Genomic DNA, 18077 nt, shown 5'->3' on the forward strand with positions numbered 1-18077 from the left:
TGTAAACTTCCCGCGAAAAATGAATCAAAAGTTGAGGCGAATTTTCATATATTTTCTATATATTTCATTTTTCAAATAATATCAGCATTGAACACAAATTTTTTGAAAAAATTTAAAACTACAATTTTAACTCTAAAGTAAAATTCCCGCGAAAAATAAATTTAAATTTGAAGCTAATTTTCATATGTGTTTTATATATTTTCTATATATAATAGGGTGGCGCAAAAAAACCGACTATTTTTTTTTTTTCAATCTCGCATGAAAATTTGTTGGTTTACGATGTTTTAAGAAGCCTCTCCACAAATCAGCTCGATAAAAAATTTTTAAGAGGTCGCTCACGAATTCTGAAAATATCGAAAATGATCGAAATTAGGATTTTTATTTAAAAAATTTTTTTTTTCTCGTGGCAGCAATAGTTTATATTTGTAAAATCATGACTATGCTGAAAATTTCAGCCCAAAATATAAATATTTAAACGGCGCTCAAGAATTTCGAATATTTACTGATAATATGTAATTAATAGTTTGAATTAGTTTTTATAACTCAATTGTTGTCATTTCACTTAAATATAACTTTTGCATACCCAAAAATATACAGAACAGTCTTAAACAATGAAATTCGGTCAGTTTTGAATAAGCGAAAAAACCTACAAATTGGATTAAAAAATAAAAAAGTATGTAAATAACTTATTATTTCTATTTCTCGGGTTATATTTTCATTCATTGTCATGCAAATTGATGGTGAAAAAATCGAGAAGCTTTATTATTAATATTTAAGGGTCGCTCAAAAATGTCCAAGAGACTGCGCTCGGAAACATTCAAAATTCTTGAGCGCCGTTTAAATATTTAAATTTTGGGCTGAAATTTTCAGCATAGTCATGATTTTACAAATATAAACTATTGCTGCCACGAGAAAAAAAAAATTTTTTAAATAAAAATCCTAATTTCGATCATTTTCGATATTTTCAAAATTCGTGAGCGACCTCTTAAAAATTTTTTATCGAGCTGATTTGTGGAGAGGCTTCTTAAAACATCGTAAACCAACAAATTTTCATGCGAGATTGAAAAAAAAAAAATAGTCGGTTTTTTTGCGCCACCCTAATATATAATTCATTTTTCAAGGATTTTCTGTACATAAATTTAAAACAAAATTTTTTAATATTCAAATAGTAAAATACAAAAATTTTTATGAAAAAGCATCAAAGAATTTTTTTATAAATTACAGATAAAAACTCAAGAAAAATTTTCAAAATTTATCTGACAGTTTTTTTTAATAAATAAAAAAATCAAACATCTAAATTTTGAAATCCACCATTTTGGCGGGAATACTTCATAAATTTATTTTTATTTTAAATTTTAAATTAACTATCAATTTTTTTTACAATTTATTAAAATATTTTTAGACTGAGATCATAAATTTAAAAGATATATATTTATATATATCCTGTAACTTAGCAGCTAAACACTAATTACATTAACTATTAAAAAAAAAAGATTGTAAAATAAAATTCAATTAACTTACGGATAGATAAAAAAATAATTAAAAAATTTAATCACCATCTTTAGATTGCGGCGTTTAAAAAAAAACTCAAATTAAAAAAAATCAGCAGTCAGTTAAAAAAAAACCCGCGCAGCTTCACATCAAATAAAATTTCCGTCAAAAAATTTCAAATAAAAATATAAAAATGTTGTTGCTGATAATTTGTCTGACCATTACTTCGATAAGCGCGTGCTCGGAAAAAAGCGAGCAGTATTTTTATCGTAACAAATTTCTTTCCGACTTTCCGAATCATCATAAGCTAAATAATTTATCACTGATTGGAACTTTCGGATCAGAATCATACAGACTTCGCTCAAGAAATTACAAGTCCCAGTCATTAACAATCAAAGAGCAATTAAATTACGGGGTGCGTGTTTTGGATATTGGCCTACGGTCAATATCAAACCGCTTCGCAATTCACTCCGGTACATTTTTTCTGGACAAATTTTTCGAAGATTTATTGCTCGAAATTGATGAGTTTTTAAAAAAAAACCCGCGGGAATTCGTCATTGTTTTTATAGAGGAAGATTATTCCAGAGCAAATGACGTCACGAAAAGTAATTGCGAAATATTGAAAAGATATAAAAAATTTAAGCGAGTGGTTACGGACTGGAGTTTGAAAGATACTTTTAAAAAAGTTCGCGGTAAAATTTTGCTGGCATCAAGACTCTACGGCAGTTCATTTGGAGAATGTGTCGTTAATTTGCATGCAAAGTGTTTGGTGCAGAATAAAGAATGCGGAGCCTCGAAATCTGTCGACGAAATTGACGACAAGTGGAACAGCATTGAAACTTTACAGAGAGCGAGTTTTTTTAAAAAACGTCACTGTTTTATAAACAACATGAATTATTATGGCAGTAAACACTTAGCTGATGTTATCGCTAACTATGGATACGTTAATCCAATTAACGGTGAATGTGTGGAAGCGATTAATAAAAGAATGACGAAAAGTTTCGTCAATTCACATAAAGGCTTAAATATTGTTCTGGGTGATTTTGTAACCCAAGAACTTATTGACAAAATTAATTTTAGTAACTATCCGATGTTTGAACAAATAAGTGTAATTAAAATTTGATGTTAATTAATGTAATAATATTTTAATTTTATTTATTTTAAATTTTGAATGTTTGGATTAATTTCGCTGATCCAGTTATTGGTTAATAAAATTTTTAGCAAAATTAAATTTGAAAATTTATTATTTTTTTAAAATATACACAGAAAAAAAGGATTTCTTGGCGCAAAAAACTTTTACTCACGTCAAGAAAATTTTTACTTGTCCTAAGAAATTTTTCGCATTATGAATTGAAAGCGAAAATTTTCTTGGGGCGAGAAAAAATTTCCTTGAGTCAAGAAAAAAATTTTTAGGGCAAGAAAAAATTTTTAGTCCCAAGAAAATTTTCGTTTTCATTTGATAATGCAAAATTTTTCTTGCCCCAAGAAATCCTTCTTTTCTGTGTAGAACTTAACGATCACACGATTTTGCGTTTGAATTTTTCCCGGGGATTCACGACCCTGGAGACCTTGTCTGGGGACAATGAAAACTGTTGCAGGACTGGGTAAAAAGATATTTTGGCTCTTCTAGAATGTAATTTATAAGTTTTCTTTATTTTTTTTTTGGTATTCCGGCGACCCATGAGACCTTTAATGATGAAAACAACGTTTCGAACATCTAGAAGCTTCGGAAGTAGAGTTTTTGTAACACTTTTGGATGTTCGGAAGTCTGGGGACAATGAAAACTGTTGCAGGACATTCTAAAAAGATATGTTGACCCTCCTAGAATGTAATTTATTAGTTTTTTGAATTTTTTCCACTATTTCTGTAAGTTTGCTTAAGCCCTTGATAGTGAATGCAACATTTTGAACAACCAGAAGCTTCGTAAATTGAGTTTTCGTAATATTTTTCAGTGCATAGTAGCCTTTAACTTAGAAAAACGGTTGCAGGAGTGTCCAAAACGAAAATTTCCAAAGACATGATCAGACTTAAAGACCTAGGAAGTTTATAAATCGAGTTTTTCTAATATTTTACACGATACGGTAGCCTGAGACTTCCAAAAACTGTTGCAAGACTTCCTATAATGAAATTTCGGCGTTCCCAGTCTGTCCGACACAAATTCATTTGAATTTTTTTTAGTACTTCTATAAATTCCATGAGATCTTTGATACTCGAAACCAAATTTTGAACATCTGGATAAAGTTTTTGTAATATTTTTGAATACACAATAGCCTGGAGCCTTCGAAAACCGTTGCAGGAATTTCTAAAAAGACTTTTTGGTCCTCCCAAGTTCTCAGACATGAATTTCTTTCAATTTTTTAAATATTTCTGTGACTTTCACAGAACCTATGGTACGAAAGCTCAGATTCTGACACCTGAAACTCCATAAAAATCAAATTTTTGTAACATTTTTAGATGCCTGGTAATCGGGGGTCAACAAAACTGTTGCAGGACTTATTTAAAAAGACATTCAGGCTCTCCCAGTCTCTCAGATACAATTCTTTTTGTTAACTCCTGAAAGTACTTCATTATCAATCCTTCCTATCATGATCTGACATCAATCCCGACCCGATTTAGGCTTTTTCGAGCAGAATTAAATGCTCGCCTATCAAAACTAACGAGTTTTTGGAATACTCTTTTTTTTTAAAAGTATACTTTAGGCCTCGGGTTATCTCATATCCGGCCAACTGAGTCGAATTCAAATTCAAATTCAAATTAAATTCCCAGCCCATTGGCGGGACGAATCTCAGGGCCGAAAGACCTCACACTTTTTATATAAAAAATTCTATCAGCAATCGCTGGGATTCGAACCCACGCTCGACCAGTGATCAAGTTCGAGAGTTTCTGATATTTCTGAACTTCAATCATAGGCCGCCACCTGTCAGAAACACTCCCAGTTACATTTTCTTCAGAAATCAAACGGTAACAAGTAACAGCTCCTTAATTTCTGACCACGATTCTGATTCCAAGGAATGCTGACCTCCTCCACATTTTTTTTCTTGTTTACCACAAGTTCAAACGCAAATTTATTTGCCAAGTAAATAAAAAATGCCGCTAATTATTATCACAGGTCTGCCAAATAGTGGAAAAACTACTCGAGGAATAGAATTGCAAAATTATTTCGAAAATGTTTATAATAAAAAAGTTAAAGTAATAAGTGAGCTAGAGACAATTGTCAAAGCGGGTTATGATAAAAATACATTTTTTGCAGGTTAGTATTAGTATTAGTATTCAATATTTATTTTAATGGTGCCATTATAATTATTATTAATAAGTTATTGTTAATTATTAATTATAGATTCAAAAAAAGAGAAGGCAATTCGTAATGACATAAGATCCAGTACGCAGCATCAATTAAATTCAAAAGATATTTTAATTATTGACGGGAGTAATTACATCAAAGGATATCGTTACGAACTGTATTGTTTATCTAAGTCATTTAAAACACCTCAGTGCACTATTTACTGTGACATTCCTGTAGAAAGAGCCTGGTTATTAAACCAACAGCGACCGGATTCTTATAAATATTCACAGAAAATTTTTGACGCACTTGTTATGAGGTGATTTTTATTTATTAGATTTATTTAAAAATATTAATTACTGCACTGTAAAAAATCCGGAGTGAATTCGAAGTGAAATTAAATCCGAATTCACTCCGCCACTCGGAGTTCCGGAGTTTTGAAAAAAATCACTCCGCATGCGGAGTGAATTGGGAGTTTTTTTTGAGCTGAGTGATCTCGGAGTGACGCGGATTTTATTTCACTCCCAATTCACTCCGGTCCGGAGTTTTAATACTTGAATAAATTTATATTAAACTGCTAAACAATTTGTATGTGTGCGAGTGTGTGTTTGCGTGCATGTGTGTTTGGGTGTGTGCAGGTGTTTGTGTGCGTGTGTGCAAATGTGTGCATGTGTGCAAATTCGTGCGTGTGTGTGTTCGATTGTGTGCAAATGTGTGCGTGTGTGTGTGTGCGAGTGCGCGTGTGTGCCTAAATATGTATGTGCGTATGTGTGTGCATATCAGCTGATCAATAATGTAATACGCGAATTTTTACTTCGATTTTATTGAGTGGAGTTATATTTTATTAATAATATTTACAAAACTCCGCTCCGGAGTGAATTTCACTCCGGAGGGATTAAATTATCTACTCCGCGAAAACTCCCCTGTGGAGTGAATTTCACTCCGAGGGGAGTGAATAATTAAAAATTCATTCACTCCGCATTCACTCCGGATTTAATCCGCATTCACTCCGCGAATTTTTTACAGTGTGGCAAATAAAAAATTTAAGTTTTATTTAATAATTTTTTATTTATATAATTATTTACAGATATGAAATGCCTGATAATAAAAATAGATGGGACTCTCCATTATTTTCAGTGACTATGGATGACAGATTGCAATTCGATGATATATATCATTCACTATATCTCGTTAAAGCTCCTAAGCCAAATATGAGTACTCAGACTGTAAGTTTATATATATATTAGGGTGCTTTTTTTTTGCGACTATTTTTTTTTTCGCTCCAATCCCGAAATTTTGTTGGAAATACCCCCAAAAAAATTTTAAACCGAATTTTTTCATAGAATTCTTGTTTTTTCTCTCATTATCTCATAAGCAACAAGACCTACAAAAAAAATGTAAAAGATAATTTTATAGGAAATTCAATTTCCTACAAAAAAGATCCTTAGCACCGAATCACTAAGATTGATATTTTCTGAGATATTAGTCAAATAAAAAATCAATATTTTATAAAATTTGATTCGACATTTTAAGGGAATTCAAGGCTACGTAAACTTCAATAATTAATATCTCGGAAAATATCGATCTTAGCGATTCGGTGCCAAGGACCTTTTTTGTAGAGCATTTAATTTTCTACAAGAGATGTACATACATCTATTTCGTGCATCTCGATTGTTTGAGAGTTATGAGACAAAAACTCGTTTTTAAAAAAAAAAATGCAATGATGCATCTCTTAATATCAATATTAAGGGCTCAAATTTTCTCAATAATTTTTTTTTTGTCATCTCAAATAATATTTTCACAGTATCGTTAAAAAAAATAGTCGATTTTTTGGCCTAGTCTAATACACATATTTACTTATTTATTTATATATAGATTTAGTTAAAAATAGTAAATTATTTATTTATTTTAGCCACAAGTTTCATCAACTAATTATTTATATGAACTTGATAGAATATCGCAGGAAATCATAAACGTAAGAATTATTTATTTATTTTTTTACAATTAAAATAGCAGACGTAAAACATTTATAAATTTTTTAAACTGGCTACGAAGTATTAAAAAGAGTTTTTTTAAAAATACGCAACTAAAGACTTGAACAAATTTTGAATTTCAATATTGAGTTTAGTTTTTCTTTTTTTTTATGTTAAAATTATCAATTATCTGTTACTTTCAATATCATATTTATTTATAAGTATTTGAATAATTAATGGGAGTGAAATTTACTTCATTTTTGAATTAAAACTCGGGATCAAAGTGGACGTGGATTGAAATAAAATTTTATTTCACTCCCGATTTTTTACTGTGTCAAGTTGACAGTAAATTGACATCAATCTACTGCCGAAACTTAAAATCAAATACAATAATTTTTAATGAGCACGAATTGACGTCAACTTGTTATTAAATTTCTGAATATTCATAAATTTAATCCAGGCAATTTGACGTTAACTGTCACTGTCAACTTATAAATATATTGTGGCAGTAAATTAACGTCAACTTGTTCAAAAGTTGATGCTAATTTAAGCCAAGAATTGAAAATAGTGAAGTAACTTGACGGCTGTCAACTTGTCAAGATATTGTGCCAGTAAATTGACGTTAACTTTTAGAAAAAATTGATGCTACGATTTAAAAATAGTAAAAAAGTTTAACGGCTGTCAAATTGGTCGCAACTTGCTATCAATTTAAAAAAAAATAAAAATAATCTAAAAAATTGTTAATGTTAACAGGAAATAATAGCGGCTGAAAAGTTGGGTATCACACATGATATAAAATTATCAGGACATAATTTATCAGTCGACCGCGGAGCAAATGCCGCCCAATTAAATCGTCTGAGGAGGCAGTTTCTTGCGTACAGCAAAATGCTGCACGTTGAAGTAAACCAAATCCCTCTATTATTTGTTAAATATCTAAACACAAATATATGAACTACAATCGTTATTACTAAGGACAAGATTTTTGCCTTATTTTCGAAATGAGTAGTTCAAATTTTTGATATTACGGGGAAAATATCGGTCTTGGTAAAAAAGTTTTCAAACAAAAGTTGTAGGAAATTTAATTTTCTAAAAAAAATGTCTCTTATAATTTTTTCTTAGGACTAATAAGAAATCCGTAATATGAAAATTAAGATTCATAATGAATGATTCAAAATTTGGGGAATTATGAAAATGTTAATTTTGAAATTACGGATTTCTTATTAGTCCTAAGGAAAAATTATAAGAGACATTTTTTTTAGAAAATTAAATTTCCCACAACTTTTGTTTGAAAACTTTTTTCATAAGACCAATATTTTCGCCGTAATATAAAAAATTTCACACTAATTATTAATTATTTTTAAATTAACGCAAAAATCCGGGCCCTAGTTATTACTAATTAATTATATTACCACAATCTAATTATTTTTAAATTAAATTGTACAAATAAATAATTATTTATAGACATTTTGTAATTACAAATAGTTTGATTCTTTTTATTACATTTAACATTTTCCATTTATAATTATTTTTTATTTATTTTTATTGTTCTAGTATAAAAAAAAATTATCTTTACTTTAAAAAAAAAAAAAAAAACTAGTACTTTAAAACTATTATAGTTGTCACAATATTTCAGTCAAATAATTAATAGTCCTTCTATTAAAATAATTATATAATTACAATTTTTTTTTTTTAATTACTTATAAATTTTTATTTGACAATTGATTAATTTTAAGTCAACGTTTAATAATTAATTAATATTTTTTCAGTAATTATGCAATTAAATTTTTTTTCAATATTCAAATTTTTTTTTTCCTTAATTATTAATTAGTTTTTTTAATTGTAATTTAATAAATCGATCCATTAATTTTATTTTACCAAATAAATTTTTAAATCCGCGCGCGAAATTTAAAAACGATAAATTTTTTAATTACAAAAATAATTTAAAAAATTGCATAATTACTCGAAATAAATGAAGGCACTATTACATATTTATTATATACTTAATTTATAATTATATATTTTTCATTACTTTTCCTTTCATTTGTACCACGAATTTACTAATTATCTAGTAATTACTCAAACTTTAAAAAAAAATTACTGAGTATTAATTTTATTTTGATAAAAAAAGAGAAAAAAATTATGCCTTGTATTAAAATAATTTTAAATAGCAACGGAAAAAAATACTTGAGAAAAATTAATTACGTGAAATAATTACGTCATTAGAGTCAAGATTAATATTATCGTTATCACAATCGATTTCAATATCGTTTGACTGATTAAAGCCGTTCATTTCTAATTGATTATTTTTATTATCAATAACCGACTGTTTATTTGGCTTCCGGCAGACGAAGTACACACTGTTGTACTCACATTGCAACATACTATTTGTGTTTTGCGCATAACGTGTTTTAACTTGGGTTTTTTCTTTCTGAAAATTCAAATTTAATGTTTGTTTGGTTAATTGTTTGGGTGAGATAGTATATTGTGTAACGAGGGATGGAAAAAATTATTTGAGACCAAGGTGAAGTTGGCTCATCACCCGCAGTCTGAAATCGTCTTTCATCCTGAGTTACACAGAATATTTATCATGATTACCTGCATTGGAACTTAAAGTTTCAGTCTCAGCAGCCAGGAAGAAACAAGTTAATTTTCGACCAATGATGTCATCAACTATTAAATTGTCAGTTGCAATTTATAATTAAGCAGAAACTATAAATACTATTTATTATTTACACTAATTTTTATAAAACTTGATCACAGTCAGAACTGTCATTTACGTAAATAAAATTAATCCTCTGAAATGACTATTAAATAAATGACAAGTATCAGAGTTTAAATTTCGAAAGCCTTCAGTCAGAGGGCAGAAAAATAATTTGTTTCTTCCCAAAGGACAAAACAAGTTTGTTTCTGCCCGCTGACTGAACGCATTCACAATTTACGCGGTTGCTAATTTTTATTCGCGGCATTGGACTGAAATTCGCTTCTTTCGACTGACTGTAGAGACACTGAAACTTTAAGTTTCGATGCTGGTATCATGAAATAGTATATTGTGTGACAAGGGATGAAACAAGACGATTTCAGACTAGGGTGAAGTTGGCTTCCCGTGTCGCAGGCGAGGGCTGACATCACCCGCAGTCTGAAATCGTGTTTTATTCTGAGTCACACACCATATTTTTCATGATTATCCGCACCGGAACTTAAAGTTTCAGTGTCAGCAGCCAGTAAGAAACAAGTTAATTTCAAGCCGATGATGCGGAGAACTGTCAGAGTATGAGAAATCTGTGATTTACAGTCACTTATTAAATAGCAAATAAGAAAAAAATATTATTTTCACTAATTTTTTATTAATTTTATTTGGTTAATTAAAACTGTCACTTAAAAAATGAAATGAGTAAACTGAAATAACAAGCAAACAAATGAGAGTAATAAGGCTGCAAATGGACATTAAATATAACTAACACCGGGCAGAAACAATTGTGTTTCTTCCCTTGGGAAGAAACGCGCATCTTCCTGCCCGCTGTATGAAGGTATTTGTGAATTACGAATTCGCTAGGTCGTTTGCAGCATCGGCTTGAAATTCGCTTCTTTCGACTGGCTGTAGAGACACTAAAACTTTAAGTTTCGATGCTGGTATCATGAAAAGAATATTTATATAGTAAGCCGATGATAAATACCTCGATTTTAAAACCGAAACCTAGAATAACTTGTCTGACGACTTCGTAACTGGGCTCGATTGAGTCCTCGTTGGGCATGTCGCTGAAATGATAAAGCAGAGGGCCTAGATTTATCCAGACACCGCCGGGTTTAAGTGTTTTGTATATTGTTTCGATGAATTGCACGACATTGTTTGCGCAGTCGATGAAAAAACAAGTCGCGATACAATTCCAGTGATCGTATTCATTGTAGACCTATTTTATAAACAAATTATTGATCGGTTATCAATAATAATCTCGTTGGATACTTGAGTACTGAAATATTCAAAATAAAAAAAAATAATTACCTCTAAAAAATCTCCAGCAGTCATAGAAAACTGTGCATTCTCCGGCAAGTCACTTGGGTTTACATCCGGAAACGATACATCCAGCGTTTGATGAGACGAATATAAATTATTCATGTATTGATGCACCCAAGGATAAATTTTAAACGAATTAACTTCTCTGCATCTGTTTTAAAATTAAAACAAACAAACGCATAAGTAAGTAATTCAATCGCTCAACTTACTGATCTAAATAGATCAGTATCATGACTACAAATACAGTTATAAATAATTACTTATTCAATACAAAGTATGACGCAAACAACATAAACAGCGAAAACTCATTTCCTTGGCAAGTGTATCCTCGCTTAGCGATTTCGAAGGCGAGTCGTCCCAATCCAGCACCAGGTACAAGAACATTTATTTTTGACGGATCGCTGGATAATAAATATTTATTATAATTAAATTATTGTTACCTATGACTGAATGAGTACTATAATAATAATAATTACGAGCAACCCACAGTCACTACGTGACTGCCCGAGTATTACTACCAAATTTAGTAAATTTGATTTGCTCGTTTATTAAAGTCTTAACAATTTACTTTCAGATGCTTTCATTAATTCGCAAGCTAACCCGAGTCGAAAAACAAATTCGGATTCAAGTCTCAAAGTTTTTAATGAGGTTTTTGAGGATCAATTTAGAATTTAAAGATTGACAACAGTATAGAAAGTTATCCTAGTTTAGTCCTCAAAGTAGTAGTTACGATCAATTTTACCACTTTGAGGACTGAACTGGAATATCATAATCTAGACTAGAGCCTCAAAATACTCAAAACATACGTATTCTCTCCCCTCCCTTTTCTATCTAAAATTTTTCAAAGTCCAAAGTATAACTTTTATTCGTTAAGGATTTTGAGGTCTTACTTATAATTTAAAATCAATAAATTATTCGCATTTAGACCTCATAGTTCTCATTGAGGAGAATTTTGAGTACTAAAGTAGAGTTACATTTTGGGCGGCAAATAAAACATTAAAGGAATTGATGCTTTTGAGGATTAAACCGACTCTGGAATCGATTTCAAAAATTGTACCAATTATAAGATTTTTAAAAAAATCTACACGGTCAAATTTTTTTTGTAAGTCGTTACATTTTTTTTTCTAAAATATATCAACTACGATGGAAAATAAAAAAAAATCTGATTAAATTTCGTGGGTTTACCAAATGGCTGTTGTGTTTTATTGATATGAAAAAAATCCAGTATCTAATCTCAGAGTTTTTTTAAATTTTTATGTCTGTAATTTTACAAAATTATTAATTATTATCATAGCGACATGAAGTAGACTAAATTTTTCTTATTCTCTGTTAATAATAAAGATTGACTGGGCCAAAAAAATCGACTATTTTTTTTTTTTTTTTTCGATACTGTGAAAATATTATTCCTGATGACAAAAAAAAAATTCAAGTGCAAGTTGGAGCCCTTTTTTACAACTGTTAGTTTTTTGACAGAAATTTCATTTTTTACCCAAAACTCGTAAGTCATCTATCTGAAAAATTTGAGCAGTGTCCATTCTTAAAGGAAATTTAATTCCCTACAAAAAATCTCTCTTAGTAAATTGACGTAAAACGAGCCGTTTCCTTGTAACCGCGCCTTAAACATTGATTTGTTTTTTAAATTCTTTGTTTCTATTTTGGATTTTTGTAACTACTAGAAATATTAAAATTTTTTCTAATCAAGATACATATTCTTGAAGGAAATTTAATGCTCTACAAAAAAGGTCTCTTAACATTTTTTGCTAAATTCACTCTTTCGAAAGTTATTCAAGGTTGAAGTTGAGTCAAAACGACTTTAATAATCTGAATAACTTTCGAAGGAGTGAATTTAGCATAAATTCAAGTCAAGATCTTTCTAACAATACCAAATTTAATAACATGAACTTATTCCCACATAGATATGGTTCGCATTTTTCTCTCTATTACACTCAAGTCCACGAACGGTACTATCATTGTTGCACTTGTGCAGTAAATTTAAACTTTGCCCGAGTTTTTCTCTTAAACAAACGAATATTATCAATAAATTAAACTGGACTTTGCTAGATTAGACAGTAGTGCATTAATGTGCGGTCTGTAATTTGTATTTAGACATTTTGTTACCGAAAAAAAACTCAGCCGAAAATATCTTACAACTCCTCTTATTCTTTTAATAATATAGATAATAATAATAATAATAATAATAATAATAATAATAATAATAATAATTTTTTGTTAAGGAATCAAGGCTTTTCTGGCCCCGTTTATAGACTTTTTCGATTAAATTCATCGTATTAATAAATACATGTGGACCAACCCCCCTGTGTCAGTACGCACTGTAATAAATACATTTACCGAACAAAATCAATTTATTAATACGATGAATTTAATCGAAAAAGTCTATAAACGGGACCAGAAAAGCCTTGATTCCTTAACAAAAAATAAAAACACTGGTCAAGTAGTAAATTCACATTAAATAAAATAATATTAGGCTAAAAATCATATAGAATTTTTCCAAAATATGATAGCAAAATTGGAATCTTTGCTCGAACATCATATGAAAAATTCGTCATAATTTTTTTTAAATTCATTCAATTTTTTTCCAAATTTTTCTCTTTTTTTATTTCAATTTTAATTTTTAAATTTAACATCATTTATACGGTCTAAAGTAGAATATACTTGCATCAACTTTACTGATAAGCCCAGCAAGTATATTCGGGGCGAAACCGTTTCAAATATAGTAATTTCAAAGTTTGATTTTGTTCGATAAATGTATTTATTACAGTGCGTACTGACACAGGGGGGTTGGTCCACATGTATTTATTAATACGATGAATTTAATCGAAAAAGTCTATAAACGGGACCAGAAAAGCCTTGATTCCTTAACAAAAAATAAAAACACTGGTCAAGTAGTAAATTCACATTAAATAAAATAATAATAATAATAATAATAATAATAATAATAATACCATTCATCTGGAGGAAATTGATGAATAATTTCATCAATAATAGGCTGATAACACGTCTTCCTTTCTTCAATGCCCTGTACACTCCAATCACGTATCAATTGTTTAATAGTTGCTTGGACTTTCTCTTGATCAGCTAAAATTGGCCGTGAATTTAATGTCTGCAATTATACCGACCTATATATATGTCAATATGACAAAAGTAATTTTTTTTTTCTTTAAATATATTTTTTAATTTAATGAAAGAATTAAAAAATCTATAAAAATAAAACGAGAGATTAATTTATTACTGCCAATTGGATATGAATATAACTGTAGACATTTATATTTATTTATGTATATATAAATATTTGTTTATAAGGGGTGTGATAATTAAACAATGAGAACAAATTCAAAGTCTTCATAAATTTCACAATTTTTCCTTTGGAATTTGAATATTTGATTCAAACTTCAGCTAAAAAATTTTCACCCAACTTTTGCTTAATTGAAAAAAATTTATTAGAGTAATTAACAAGTAATTAAAATTTTTCTAATAATAATTTGAAAATGAACTTTATTAATTTTTAATTCTTAGATTTGAATCGACAGAAATAAATTTTTTGTTGGATAAAAAAACTTTAAATGCTGATTTTTTTTTAAACTGGGGGTTGATTAATTAATAATTATTATTAATTAATAAAAATATTATAAAGAATAATAATAATAATTACAATTGTTCTTACACTGTCATGTTCGTCTGGAGGATTGACGTTTTCAAAAATACTTGGAGCACCTCGTGTTATTAATTTTATTATTTCTGCATTATGTTCAATGCAAACTTTAACTTGTTGCAAATGCTCGCGGTATTTGATAAGTAATTGCTGGTGGTGTTGAGGTAGTGAGGATAAATAATTCTCAGTTTTACGCACTCGTTGCAGTGAATGTGGTCTGTAAATTTTAAATAATTGTGAGTTCATAAAAAATAATCCTGAAATTAACTGATCTTGAAGTCAACAATTTTCGGACTTTTTTTTTTCAACGAATCAATTACAGAAAAAAAAATTAAAAAAATGCACATGTAGAAAATTAAAAAAACTGTAAGTGCAATTTTTCAAATATTTTTTTTTACTGTAATTTGTCGTTTTTTAAAAAATCTAAAAATTATTAGACGTCGACTAACTTCAGTATCATCTTGAAATTGACAATCAAAAATTTTTGGATTTTTTTTTCAACGAATCAATTACAGGAAAAAAAAATCTAAAAAAATGCACATGTAGAAAATTAAAAAAACTGTAGGTGCAATTTTTTAAAATATTTTTTTTTTTATAATTTGTCGTTTTAAAAAATAATCAAAAAATTATTAGACCTCAGCTAAGTTTAGAATCATCATAAAAAAATTGTCTATTTAAAAAAAAAATTACAACTAAATGTTAGAGTAAATTTAATTCTCATGCTTATAAAATTTAAATCATAAAAAATTTGAACTAAAAAAAAACTTCACAAAATTAATAAAAAGTAATTAATTTTTTTTTTTAATTTCTCATTAAAAATTTAAGTAAAAATAAAATTTATTTTCAAATTCCATTAAAATTAAATTTAACAAAAAAATTCTTCTTAATTAAAAGTTGAAACAGAATTTTTTTATAAAATATTTAAATTTATTTTTAAATTAACTAAAAAAATATGATACTAAAATTAGCCGTCTAATAATTTACGATCCTGAAGTTAGCGGACAATTCAAAATTTTTGGATTTTTCTTCAACAAATCGATGTCAAAAAAAATGCACATGTAGAAAATTTAAAAAACTACAACTGCAATTTTTTTAAATATTTTTTTTTTCAGAATTTATCGTTTTTTAAAAAATCCAAAAATTACTATGATCTTGAAATTAGCTGAGGTCTAATAATTTTTTGATTTTTTAAAAAACGATCAATTTTTAAAAAAAAAAATTTTAAAAAATTGCACTTGTAGTTTTAAAAATTTTCTACATGTGCATTTTTTTAGTTTTTTTTTTTTCTTCAAATTTAATCATTCAAAAAAAAAATCAAAATTTCGAATTGTCCGCTAACTTCAGGATCGTCAAAAAAATTCAAATTATTTTAAAAAAATTATTTGTAATAAAAAAAAAATATAATTACTTGTAATGTTTAAATGCCGAAACAATTCTTTGAAAATGTTTTCGTTCTTCTTCATCTTCGTACGAATTGGACATACGTTTTTTACAATTATCATTAACAGTATCCATAATAATAATAATAAAATTAATAACAATAACAATAATAATAACTATTATTAATTACAATAATTTTTCAAACGTTATTTTAAAATAAATTTTATTTACTTGGCACGGCCACAATAACAATGAACCTGAATAAAAAACAAAAATAATAAATTAGTTTAATTTCTATACTTTTTTCTGTCAATTAAAATCCCAACAATGATTTATATATTATATATATGTTCGCTCACTTGTATTAATCTTATTCGATTACTTAATTTATTTAATACATACTACATATAACCTCCAACTACACAGTACACACATTAAGTGAATTTAATTTAAGAGACAAGAGACAAACAAGTTTAGGGTACGCACACATTGAGCACGTGTCTATTTAAAGGCGGATTTAGATTTTTTATTCATTTAATTCATCAAATATATCAATAATATATTCATACATATATAAAAATTAATATATTTATAGGAATATATCGATATAATGACTTTTGTAAGGATTTAAATAAATTTAAAAAATGGCGCGAAAAAAGAAAAATTTAAATAATTTTAAATTTATTGTTTATTTTCTTTGTAAATATTTTGGGAGTAATTAATTATTAATTATCGGTAATTAAATTTGAATTTAATTAAAATTCCGGGTTATTCATTTTTTAGAAAAAATTTCGCGTAAGAAAAAAAATCAGGGGTAAAAAACTTTAAGTTCATTATAATTTTTAAACGTTCCCCCCATTTTTTTAAATATTTAATGAGTCAACTGTCAATAATTTTATTAATTAATGAAAAAATAATTGGAGCATTAATTAAAAAAAAGACCACAGTTGCTATCAATTAGTTCATAATTTTTGGAATTTATTTTTTTTCCTCTTACTCATCTATTTATTATTGATCTAATACTGAATACGTGCACTTACTATTGTAAAATATGACCCTCAGGGATTTGAAATTTAAGCACCGAAATATATAACAATGGAATACATAAATAATATAAATTTTATATATATTTAAACTTAAAAAGGTCAGTTACTTGGTAGATATGTGATAAATTTTTGTTGACATAAAAATTAAATGATATGAGTTTTATCAGCAAATTATGATGATACTTGATGGTTTAAATATATATATATATATATATATATATATACATATGTATACAATTTTAAATCGCTCGTGATGTTTAATGTCTATAAGAAATTTCAGTACATAGAATTTATTTATATCGTCAATGGATTTTTTAAATTCGGAATTGGTCTTGAAAATGGGACATAAGAAATTTATGTAGGCAAGGAGATAAATTTTTTCATCACGAATAATTGTATGATAACTATTGTTTGAGTGAGGGGAGGAATATTGACAGCTTTGGTATTTTAAATTTAATTCAAATTAACTGATAATTAAAATAAACTTGAGGGGAATTGTATCAAATTTCAAGTCAAAGATAATTCGTGACTTAATTGGTAGAAATATTAACATCACATTTAAATGTAAGGGTAGATAATTAATTAGTAAAGGTGATGAAACTTCAAGATTCTTTCGTTTTAAAAAATTTGGTGGCCCTGAAAAGGGCCGTTTTGTTTTGTTATTTGAATTGATGATCAATTTAAGAGCTGCTTTTTTCGGTTTTCTTGGGCAACAAGACAGCTTGGATGTTGGGTAAGACTCCACCTTGAGCGATGGTGACTCCTGAGAGAAGTTTGTTCAACTCTTCGTCGTTACGGATGGCCAATTGGAGATGACGTGGGATGATACGAGTCTTCTTGTTATCACGAGCAGCGTTGCCTGCCAACTCGAGAACTTCAGCGGCCAAATATTCCATTACAGCTGCGAGGTAGACTGGAGCACCAGCACCAACTCGTTCTGCGTAATTTCCTTTACGCAACATTCGGTGGATACGACCGACTGGGAACTGGAGTCCTGCACGGCTTGAACGGGTCTTTGACTTTCCCTTTACTTTGCCTCCTTTACCGCGACCAGACATGATGATAAGTTTTGAGGTTAAAAAATGTGACACAAGTGAACAGAGCGAACTCTAGGTTTGTTATACAAGATGGCGCCGAAAAATCGAGTGTTATCAACTTTTCATCGGGACCTGCGACCCAATCCGGAACGAGATTCTATCCCCTCCACCAGTTCTGCATTCTCGTT

At 28.6% G+C, this 18077-nt stretch overlaps 3 protein-coding genes across 4 annotated transcripts; 1 reads left to right on the top strand and 2 right to left on the bottom strand.

The window, feature by feature from the left end:
- Window positions 1-4484: 4484 nt before the first annotated feature.
- On the top strand, window positions 4485-8122 carry LOC130665553 (protein KTI12 homolog). The gene is made up of 5 exons (XM_057466000.1): window positions 4485-4741; window positions 4829-5090; window positions 5859-5997; window positions 6684-6746; window positions 7498-8122. Exons 1-5 carry the CDS (start codon window positions 4579-4581, stop codon window positions 7693-7695), a joined length of 825 nt encoding a protein of 274 aa, XP_057321983.1. The 5' UTR covers window positions 4485-4578; the 3' UTR covers window positions 7696-8122.
- A 633-nt stretch (window positions 8123-8755) lies between these two features.
- Window positions 8756-16316, bottom strand: LOC130665222 (carnosine N-methyltransferase). Of its 2 annotated transcripts, none has more exons than XM_057465528.1 (8): window positions 16166-16316; window positions 15835-16063; window positions 14427-14643; window positions 13720-13877; window positions 11017-11157; window positions 10745-10907; window positions 10419-10652; window positions 8756-9172 (listed from the first exon to the last, which is right to left on the bottom strand). In XM_057465528.1, exons 2-8 carry the CDS (start codon window positions 15939-15941, stop codon window positions 8939-8941), a joined length of 1254 nt encoding a protein of 417 aa, XP_057321511.1. In that variant the 5' UTR covers window positions 15942-16063; window positions 16166-16316; the 3' UTR covers window positions 8756-8938. The 2 variants fall into 2 exon arrangements, with proteins under 2 accessions (XP_057321511.1, XP_057321512.1); XM_057465529.1 differs by having other exon boundaries at window positions 8757-9172; window positions 14439-14643; window positions 16166-16315.
- Window positions 16317-17305: 989 nt separating this feature from the next.
- Window positions 17306-17958, bottom strand: LOC130665223 (histone H2A). Its single transcript, XM_057465531.1, has one exon. The coding sequence runs from the start codon at window positions 17908-17910 to the stop codon at window positions 17533-17535; it is 378 nt and encodes a 125-aa protein (XP_057321514.1). The 5' UTR covers window positions 17911-17958; the 3' UTR covers window positions 17306-17532.
- Between the last annotated feature and the right edge of the window lie 119 nt (window positions 17959-18077).

Source organism: Microplitis mediator, chromosome 3 (assembly GCF_029852145.1).
Source record: "Microplitis mediator isolate UGA2020A chromosome 3, iyMicMedi2.1, whole genome shotgun sequence".
NCBI classification, from domain to species: Eukaryota; Metazoa; Arthropoda; class Insecta; order Hymenoptera; family Braconidae; genus Microplitis; species Microplitis mediator.

What these genes read in the sequence shown, in the direction of transcription:
- LOC130665553 (XM_057466000.1), top strand. Translation starts at nt 4,579, where the DNA reads ATGCCGCTAATTATTATCACAGGTCTGCCAAATAGTGGAAAAACTACT. An exon ending in TTTGACGCACTTGTTATGAG is followed by an intron (nt 5,091 to 5,858) that starts GTGATTTTTATT and finishes AATTATTTACAG; the next exon opens with ATATGAAATGCCTGATAATA. An exon ending in TATCGCAGGAAATCATAAAC is followed by an intron (nt 6,747 to 7,497) that starts GTAAGAATTATT and finishes TAATGTTAACAG; the next exon opens with GAAATAATAGCGGCTGAAAA.
- LOC130665223 (XM_057465531.1), bottom strand. Translation starts at nt 17,910, where the DNA reads ATGTCTGGTCGCGGTAAAGGAGGCAAAGTAAAGGGAAAGTCAAAGACC.
- LOC130665222 (XM_057465528.1), bottom strand. Translation starts at nt 15,941, where the DNA reads ATGGATACTGTTAATGATAATTGTAAAAAACGTATGTCCAATTCGTAC. An exon ending in CAATTTCCTCCAGATGAATG is followed by an intron (nt 11,158 to 13,719) that starts GTATTATTATTA and finishes TTTATTATCCAG; the next exon opens with CGATCCGTCAAAAATAAATG. An exon ending in TCATACTTTGTATTGAATAA is followed by an intron (nt 10,908 to 11,016) that starts GTAATTATTTAT and finishes ATTTTAAAACAG; the next exon opens with ATGCAGAGAAGTTAATTCGT.